General features: G+C 40.6%; 2 protein-coding genes across 2 annotated transcripts; both read left to right on the top strand.

The window, feature by feature from the left end:
- The first annotated feature begins 2,310 nt into the window (after window positions 1-2,310).
- LOC142371830 (inward rectifier potassium channel 16-like) lies at window positions 2,311-3,450 on the top strand. The gene is given in 1 exon segment (XM_075454579.1): window positions 2,311-3,450. A coding segment is annotated over 1 exon segment (1,140 nt).
- Window positions 3,451-4,064: 614 nt separating this feature from the next.
- LOC142371775 (inward rectifier potassium channel 2-like) lies at window positions 4,065-9,383 on the top strand. Its single transcript, XM_075454510.1, has 2 exons — window positions 4,065-4,214; window positions 6,023-9,383. The coding sequence occupies exon 2, from the start codon at window positions 6,260-6,262 to the stop codon at window positions 7,580-7,582; it is 1,323 nt and encodes a 440-aa protein (XP_075310625.1). The 5' UTR covers window positions 4,065-4,214; window positions 6,023-6,259; the 3' UTR covers window positions 7,583-9,383.
- Window positions 9,384-10,045: the final 662 nt, after the last annotated feature.

Genomic DNA, 10,045 nt, shown 5'->3' with positions numbered 1-10,045 from the left:
GCAAACTCATTGCAATACATATAAACTAAATCATGTTTACATATGTTGGTAATTGCATGTATAAGGTTGAGATCGAGATTCTAGCTCACTTTGCTCACATACAGCACACAAAGTATTGTCTGAAGCTGTTATTGTAACTGAATGCAGCGCCAGGTAGAGGGATTAATAAAAGACAGTTTGGGTTATCATGCCAAAAATATATGTCATTAAAAGTAAAAAACAATACATCTGAAAAGAAAGAAAGAATGAAAAATGAAGCAAAGTTGATATCCCAAAATAACCATACCTTAGCAGGAAAGGCTATTCTTGGCAGACCAGCTCTAGGCTGGGCAGACCTTCCTTATTGACCTTTTTCCTAACCTGGATTGTCCTTGTCCTTGGACATGCAGTCTCTGATTGCTGCAGCTCATGGGTTACATATTATCTTACTTGTAATGCGGGTTAACCCTGTATCTTGCACTTCTATCGTATGTTTCTTTCTGTTTTTTAGACGCTAAACTGTTGCATCAATATAGGGAAATAACTTTCACTGGAAAAGGAATAAGGAGAGGGACGAGATATGTCACTTCAGATTTTAAGGTGTATCACATTGTTATGTTCTGAGCATTTATCAATATGCAGCAACCAGAAGCTTGATTAAGCGTTAGGGCAGTTTTGCCACTAGATGCCTCATGTGTGTATTTTTATTTACATATTCTGCTCATTTATCGCAGTGAACTAGAATAATATCTCATATGAACTCACATTTATTTGGCTGACAGGAACTGCACTTAGCATTATTACACTAACACTACCAAGACAGAAGGCAGTAACACATGGCTGTTTAATTATACAATTAAACCCCTGAAGCTGTAAAATTAGAACTCTTGATAAGCCATTTGTCATAAACTGAGATTAACATCAGCTACATGTTCTCACATCTGACTCAGTTTTGCAATGAAAACTCTGACTGACAGGAGGATCTGTGAGGGAGAGTGCTCAACACTGTAACATAAAGTCTGGTTAAAGTTTGACATTTCAGGTAACATTTAGAGGTGGAAGCTGTTGGTTGGAGTGTAATGATTTACCCTCATGAGGACAGAGCATAACAATAACTGCACTGCGCCGAGGTCAAGATTTTGCTTAATTAACCGAGAAGCACGCTCATAGGGCTTGCAATGTAAGACATGGATAACTTAAACATTTTTGTACTTTTCTCTATTTTTCTGAAATAGGTAATAGTCAATGTATTGTAGAAAAAAAGAAATAAGCCAAACTGATTAAAAAATAGGGCCCCAAGGTGGTAATGTGGTTAGCACCGTTACTTCAAAGAAAGATGGTTCCAGGTTGGAATACCAGCTGGGGCCTTTCTGTGAGGAGTTTGCATGTTCTCCCTGTGTATATTCAGGTTTTCTCTAGGTACTCTGGCACCCTCCCACTACCCAAAAACAGGTCAGGTTAATTGGTAACTCTAAATGATCCCTGGGAGTGAGTGTGAGTGTGGATGGTTGTTTGTCTTGTTTGTCTCTGTGTGGCCCTGTGATGGACTGGCGATCTGTCCAGGGTGAACCCTGCCTCTCACGCAATGAAAGCTGAGATAGGCTCCAGCCCCACCGTGACCCTGAGTTGGATTAATCAGGTATAGAAAACTGAAAACAAACATCCCCACTCACACTCACTCCTAGTGATAATTCACCAATGAACCTAACCTAACCTATGCATGTTTTTGGGCGTTGGGAGGAAGCCGGAGTACCCGGAGAGAACCCACGCATACACGGGGAGAACATGCAAACTCCACACAGAAAGACCCCAGCCGGGATTCAAGCCAGGAACCCTCTTGCTGTGAGGTGACGGTGCTAACCATCGCACCATTGCGCACCTTGAAGAAATGTCTTTTCTTAAAGAAATGATTTCTGTCAGTACAGTGTAACAGATGAACAAATGCTATGTGAGTATAAATGTGATTTCTATTAATGTTATAAAAATAGTTTTGGTGCTGAGTTGGTTCTGAAACCTCCAACTTTCAGCATACGTGTTCAAAGAGAAACTTCTGGTAAATAATTCACACCCTGAGCCAGGCACTGCTCTTGATGATGCCCTGAGGCATAGGCCTACTGTGATCTCTACTGGTTGCTCAAACATGAGTGCTCTTGCTGAAGAAACAGGTTTGAGGGACTTTTACATTTTAGTAACTTGTAATGAGTAAAATGCTGCCCCTCTTCTTTATGAACACACTGTCAGGGTATTCAACTTGAAAAATACATCTGAGATGCTAATCTTGTGTTTCCCCCTCATCTTTCAGCAGGAGACTGAACAGTGGTCATCGTCAGAATGAGCACAGAAAGGGATGAGCAGGTCATTGACACGTACAGCACCACAGTCCATACATTGGGCCGACAAAGTGGTAAAGAGAGGAGGTTGCTGCGCTTCATGAATAAAGATGGCAGGTTACTTGTGGCGTTCCGAAAGGCCCCAGGGGACTGGAGCACATATTTCATGGACATATTCACCACTCTTGTAGAGATCCGCTGGAGGGTGGTGTTACTCTTCTTTTTCCTTTCTTACATTCTCTCTTGGCTGTTTTTTGGTCTCTGTTATTGGCTCATCGCACACGCAAATGGAGACACTGACACATTAGATAATGAACCATGTGTGGAGAACGTGCGTGGCTTTACTGGAGCTTTTCTCTTCTCGATGGAGACCCAGGCAACCATTGGTTATGGCTTCAGGGTAATGACTGAGAACTGTATTATAGCTATCATTGTGGTTACAATCCAAGATGTATTTAGCTGTCTTCTTGACACAGTTGTAATTGGCATTGTTGTGGCTAAGATGGCATCTGCTCGTAAAAGAGCTCAGACAGTGGGTTTCAGCAGGTTTGCAGTGGTCAACTTGCGAAATGGGGTTCTGTGTCTTTCATGGCGCCTTGGGGACTTCAGAGGTAATCATATTCTCGAGGGGGTCGTAAGGGCCCAGTTAATCCGCTATGTGAAGCAGCCACTGGGTTCTGTTGTGATGTCATACCAGGACTTGGACATCGAGGAAAGGGACATTGTCCTTGCCACACCAATTACTATAATTCACAAGCTGGAGCTGGGGAGTCCCCTTTACAGTTTGAGCCCTGATGGCCTGCCGGACGAGGACTTTGAACTGGTGGTCTCTTTCACCTACACTGGGGACTCCACAGGGATGCTGCATCAAACTCGTATCTCCTACAAAGCAGCAGATATCCGCTGGGGCCAGCGTTTCCAGGACATGTTGAAAATAGGCAAGAAGCGCTACAAGGTGAACTATGCCCTGTTTAATGAGAGCACCTGAGTGCCGGTACCCATGCTCTGCGCAGAGGCTCACGACAGAGGGAGATTTCCTGCAGAGGGAAGTCCACCCTTCCCATCAGTGAAGAGAAACGGCCACGCTTGCCGGGTGACTTTTGACATCACAGAGGAGGTGATCGTGCAAACATTTCTGTAGAAAAATAAATAAATGTACACATCAAATCAACAATGGACTGCTCCCCAAAGGACATTTTTTTCAGGGATGACATGATAAGGTCTTGTAAATTTGTTAATTTATCTTGTTTTTTTTTAATTGTTTGGAAATAAACAAAATAAAGCTCGGGAATGTACTTTTTGTTCATTTTGAGAGGTCTTCTTCACATTAATTAATTACAATAATATTGGCTTCAACTGTAGGTAGCCTCCTCCACACTCAGTTTAATTGCTGAAGTCTTATAAATAGAAGAAAAATCCCTGTTTCGTTCTCCACGCGCATCTGTAGTTCATTAATTGAACTGCTTTGGACCATTTTAGTAATGCCTGCACCTCTGCGACTCTTATGCTTCAGTCGAGTTCTACCGTTAGGCTACTCATTTCCAATTCCAACATAAAATTTCCAAAACTACGCGGAATCAACCCGTCTCACTCACTCCGCAACTCAAAGTAAATTGACTATTTGGGGACTCAGATCCTCAAACAGGCGCTGCAGCTTTCCATTGGCGAGCCCAGTGTCAGGGGCGTGGCTGTGCACACGTGTTTTTAAAGTCTGTCTTTGCAACCGCAACTATCTTCTCCAGTATCGCTGCAGAGGGTTATGGCAGAATTTACAGCTCCAGACGGGACAACGGGAGAGTATAACAAAAGAGCCGAAAGTGTAAAAGAGAAGAATTGTGCAAATCTGGTGCAGATCGGACTTATCACGGCAAGAGAGGATCGGATTTCCACTGCAAGCGCCAACAGGTAGATGTAATGTGACCTCTATTTGGAAGTATAATGGTGCATTTCCAGATGTCTCGTCTCATTTAAAAAAGGTTAATAGATAAATTGTTTCCACCTCTGAAAAGTGCAGTTTTACATCCTATGTAAGCCTAAACATTTATTCGTATAGTTAATATTTATGTTATTAATATGAAAGTGAAATCTGATTTAAAGGCTACAGGATGTGGAACGGATGGTCTGCACATCCTCTGCCTAATCTTACAAAACTCTGCAGCTCATGATGAAATAAAACTATGAATGAGTAACATTAATTAAAAAAAAAAGTTATTCTCATAGATATTGACAATATATTAATATAATTTGATAAAAGAACAAATGTTTTGAAAGCTTTTAATCAAAGTTACTGCTGGATGATTGGCCATAGCTATTGATTTGTGAAATGAAAAATGGAGCAGCTTTATGTAACCACTTTCCATCTGCCTCAGCTGTTGACTCTAAGTGAGAACGCATGCAAAACAAACAATCACAGGCTGTGCAGACACTGCAAGCCCTCATGTGCCACCATGTAACAATCTTCAGTAGTGGATGTGACATAGTGCGTAAAAGTAGCAAACGATGCAAATTTGAGAGTGGTTGTGATTGATGCAGTGTGAATCTCAAAAGTTAGAGATCGGATTTGCACAGACCATGTTATGTCTACACTCGTTAGACAGCCACAGTACACTATACTGCAAAACAGAGAGGCTGACTGAATCATTAGTATGCTCAGTAGATAAACATGACAGTGTAGTTTGGCGAATAAGTAGGCAAGTCTTTGTGGTCTTTTTTTCATTTGGTGAATGTGGCCAAACATTCCTGGATGGAATTATTAGGAATGAAAAAAACAAAGCTGATGAAGGGACACCTGCACATCGTTTGAGACTTTTAAACATTTTCATAACTGTGTAATGGTCTAGAAATAGGAAAATAGCATTATATATAGATAAGATATATAGATAAGATTTTCATTTCTTTAGTCCACTGTGCCTTTAAGGTTTTAACCTGTATTAGAAATTGAGAGCAATGACCATAGTTAAAAAAAAAAACTTTAGATTTAGTTTATTAACCTTTTCCATTTGGACACAATAATTAAACTCAGATGAGATGAGTTAAAAATTGGAAGTGGGGTTATTTTGGCACTAGCACAGCATATCGGGCAGTCCATAGCCTTTTGTAGCCTGTGGTGTTGTATTTTAATGGACCTCTCATGCCACATACACCATGTCAATATGTTTTCTAATTCAGCTGTCCTTGTTGCTCAGTTACATATAATACAAGGTTACTGGTTCATTAATTGTGCTTCATTGTAACTCTAACAGAAATGGCGACAGAGATAAAGTGTTATAATTAGTGCATGTGGTGTAAGTTTGTAAAATATATGCAACATGTTGCTTACAGTGCATTTGTGTGAAATTTAGAGATACATTTGTTCAGAGCTGCTACTTATATTGCATCTTTGTTGCAGAGGCTAATTTGAATAATATGAACTTGAACTGTAAATTGATTCGGCTCTTCACAGACGGCAGAAAACATCGCTAATTAATATTTACAATAAGTCACTGAAGTGGTGCAATCAAATTTTTAATCTATTACTGAGAATTGTCACCTGATACATTCACTATGCTCTTTGGCTGCCCGAAGTACCCTGTGCAAGAATCATGCCACTAATACGGAGTGTATAATGCATTATTTAGACAGTATGTAACCATACACCCACATGCACTTGTTCTTAGTTCTTGTTCTGCTAATTACTTTAAAACAGGTTTTCTCTCTGTCTGTAATTTCCACAGCCCACTTCACTGATGAGGTTCAAATCAAGCGTCAGAGAGGAGTGAGCTGCCCTCACCAACGGTGAAAAGCACTGCCAGAAACACAGCCCCAGTGTTCCCTCCCTTCCACAGGATTGAGTCCTGTTGTCCACATTTTCTTCTTGAGTTTGTCCACGGGAGCATTCAAAACTGTTTCTTCAACGCTTCTACCAAAAACTTAGACTGTTTTCCAAAGCAGAAGCGGCCCAGCCCCCCCAGATGGAAGTGATGGGGAGTGTGCGAAGCCATCGTTACAGCATTGTGTCCTCCGAAGAAGATGGTATGAAGCTGGCAACCATTGCCGTCCCAAATGGCTACGGAAATGGCAATGTCAACAAGGGGCATGCAGAACACCAGCGTCAGAGCCGCTTTGTCAGTAAGGATGGCCACTGCAATGTGCAGTTTATCAATATGAGTGAGAAAGGCCAGCGTTACCTGGCAGATATCTTCACCACCTGTGTGGACATTCGCTGGCGCTGGATGCTGCTCGTATTCTGCTTGTCCTTCCTGTTGTCCTGGTTGTTTTTTGGCTTTGTCTTCTGGTTAGTGGCCCTCTCTTATGGGGACTTAGAAAATAATACTCAAATGTGCGTTTCCAATGTGGACAGCTTCACAGCTGCCTTTTTATTCTCAGTTGAGACCCAAACCACAATTGGCTATGGTTATCGCTATGTGACAGAGGACTGCCCCATTGCTGTTTTTATGGTGGTATTTCAGAGCATTGTGGGCTGCATCATTGATGCTTTTATTATCGGTGCTGTCATGGCTAAGATGGCAAAGCCCAAAAAGAGGAACGAGACCCTGGTGTTCAGCCATTTTGCCACAATGGCCATGAGGGACGGCAAACTTTGTCTGATGTGGCGAGTGGGGAACCTGAGGAAGAGTCACCTTGTGGAGGCCCATGTAAGGGCCCAGCTGCTCAAGTCCCGCACCACTGCAGAGGGAGAGTTCATCCCCCTGGATCAGGTAGACATCGATGTAGGCTTTGATAGTGGCATCGACAGAATCTTCCTGGTGTCTCCAATTACTATCGTACATGAAATAGATGAGGAAAGCCCTTTCTATGAGATGAACAAACAGGAGTTGGAAACATCAGAGTTTGAGATCGTGGTGATTCTCGAGGGCATGGTTGAGGCTACAGCCATGACCACTCAGTGTCGGAGCTCCTATGTCGCTGCTGAGATCCTCTGGGGACACCGCTTCGAGCAAGTGCTCTTTGAAGAGAAGAACTACTACAAAGTGGACTACTCTCGCTTTGACAACACCTATGAGGTGCCCAGCACGCCCAGCTGTAGTGCCAGGGAACTGGCAGAGAAGAAGTCCAATGCTTCAAGCTTGAGGAACTCCTTTTGTTATGAGAATGAAGTGGCTCTCGAAAAAGTTGAGATGGAGGAGTTTGAGGACGAGGAAAACAGGCTAATGAGAGATGATGAGGTTGGTGGACTTGAGGACAGAAACACAGATCTGGTGTCAGACTCCGAATGCAACCTGGACTCTTTGCCTTTAGAATCAATGCCTTTGACGGCAGAATCAGAAATTTGACAGCAGGTGTAAAGAACCACAGGGTATAATAAAGTTTGCTTTAACTTTTGTCCTGGTTGCTGTTTAATGATACATGACAGTTTGAAGAGGACTATGATTTGAGAGTGAAATTCTCATTCCTGAAACTCATGCACAATACACCACTGAAATTTATTGATTTTCTGGTAAAAGTGGTGATAAATAAACTATTTGCATTGAGCCACAAGGATAAAGAGGGTTATATGCCACAAAGTACACAGTGAAGTTTGTTTCTGTCAATACAAGATCTGATAGAATAATGTTTTAGTTTTTGATTGCCAGTTTGGTTTAAAATAAAATAACATTTGTTTATTCAACTGCATATTTCTAGTTTGCACTTTTAGGATTAAGCATCCTGAACCTGATGCTTTTTTTTCTCCATTTTTTGTGGGTTAGATCAGAAAAAAATCAGTTGAACTCAGCAATTTGGTTTTAAATGCCAATGTAAATGGAAGAAATTTCATGACAAGATGACATTCAATCTTGTTTAAAAGGCTACTAAGTAAAACCACCGGCACAAAAATAGGTGTTGTTTGTTAATGAGCTGGTCTCTTAGCAAAGTCTACTCAGTCATCTTCGCTGTATTGGTGTCATGGCATGAAAATATTTTGCACAGATTATGAGTGCAATACACTCTTCAACCTATCATCTTGTGTGAAGAAATCTTTTGCAACGTGTGCCTTAACAAAAGTCTCATTCCCTGTAGAGGCAATCAGGTGGTTTGGCTTTGATTTAGCACACACTGCATTAGATCTCACAGGAAGAAGAAGCATTATGATGTAAACCATTGTGCAGATTGCTGCCACCTCTTAAAGGTTTTTCTGTTTTAATGTGCAATACTGTTCAGTGGTAGGAAGATGCAGGAAGCTCGACCCTGAGCCAAGGCTATGAATGTTGATGATAAGTGCTGCTAAGTTACATATTGTATGTTTAGGCAGTAATTTTTGAGCCAAAATGTATTATTTGTCTTTTTGTTTTCATTTTGAAGATTACAAATGTAGCATGTAGTGTTATTTTTAGCTGTAGATGAGCATGATTCTATCCAAAACGTCTTTGCACTTTCTTCCTCACCTGAAATTTCCCTTTCCTGACAGGAATAGAATCTGTTTTACTACCCTAAGGCAGATGTATATATATATATATATATATATATATATATATATATATACATATATGAATATTTGTACTGCATATATATGACACAAGTCTAACTTATCTGTTAGTTGATTTGAAACCTGTTTATTTGTTTTCCTCATCTAACAGTGGTTGGTTGTTGAAATGCTGAGTTATTTTAATTGATTTTAACATAGTTTACTTGATATAAACAGCAGTGTTCTTTGCAAATGAGATTTGGACACATCCTCTCAGTTCACTCCAGCTCTGATGGTGTAATTTTAGAATGGACTCTTCCTTTTCTTGTTAAAGATCCGCAACACTACTTATTATTACACTGACAATCAGAAATCCTGTAGGGATGAAATACACATTACTTTAGTCTTATGCAAGCTTTAACTTTACCAACTCTTGGTGTTATTGGGTCACACTCAAGCTGGATGATGTCAGCTGATGCCAGAACACTGCAGTGCTTCTGTTTTAGGTTTTTATTTTTCTACGACTGTCTTCCCATTGTCCTTCAGAAACCAGACTGTACAGATTTTTTTAAATGATTTGCAAATACTGTATAGTGATACTGCAGTTATTCAAAACCGTTATGTCCTTATTTTCAATAAAACACTAAAACAAAATCATCATGACATTGATGCATAAATAAAACACCACTTCATGATGGTATTGTGTGTGCAACTCAGATAAATGATTGTTGATTCTTCCTTTTGTGGTAGTCTACCAACCCCCACAAAAAATCTAATAACATTAATGAAAAAAAAAATTCCAATAATGCATTTTGACCCAGATCGTTTGACATCTGGAGCTGCTGAGTGAAGGCTTGTGTGACACAGATGCCGGTACTCTAATTTGGATCTGTGGCCCAAATTCCAGGCTAGTTGTCAGAGCTCACACCATAATTTACTATCATTCACCAAACTGACTCACCAGTCGTGTGAAAGCCCACAAAGTCCCCATGTGTTATCAGTCCACTCCGCTGGAAGTAATTTTCAGTGACAGAAATGGAAAGAATGTTTACTATGCTTTTCTCAATCTCTTTGAGTAAACAGTGGAAAGGAAACGTATTCTGCACTGCAGAGTTTTTTCAAGGAAGGTGGCAATGTTTTGAATTAGCTGAAGTGTTCAGAGCTATTCTCACATCCTATCCTGATCATATTATGTTTCATACAAAATCAGAGATTTTCCTCAGAATTCATAGATTATAGATGGTTAATGTTTCTACATAGCCATCTGGACACATTGTATAACAAACCAATGAGGATATGCAGCCTGCATTATGTGTTCACCCACAAGCTCCTCTAATTCATCATTAACATGCGT

Source organism: Odontesthes bonariensis, chromosome 21, assembly GCF_027942865.1.
Source record: "Odontesthes bonariensis isolate fOdoBon6 chromosome 21, fOdoBon6.hap1, whole genome shotgun sequence".
Lineage (NCBI taxonomy): Eukaryota > Metazoa > Chordata > Actinopteri > Atheriniformes > Atherinopsidae > Odontesthes > Odontesthes bonariensis.
This window is presented reverse-complemented; position numbering and strand designations above follow the sequence as displayed.

What these genes read in the sequence shown, in the direction of transcription:
- LOC142371775 (XM_075454510.1), top strand. Translation starts at nt 6,260, where the DNA reads ATGGAAGTGATGGGGAGTGTGCGAAGCCATCGTTACAGCATTGTGTCC.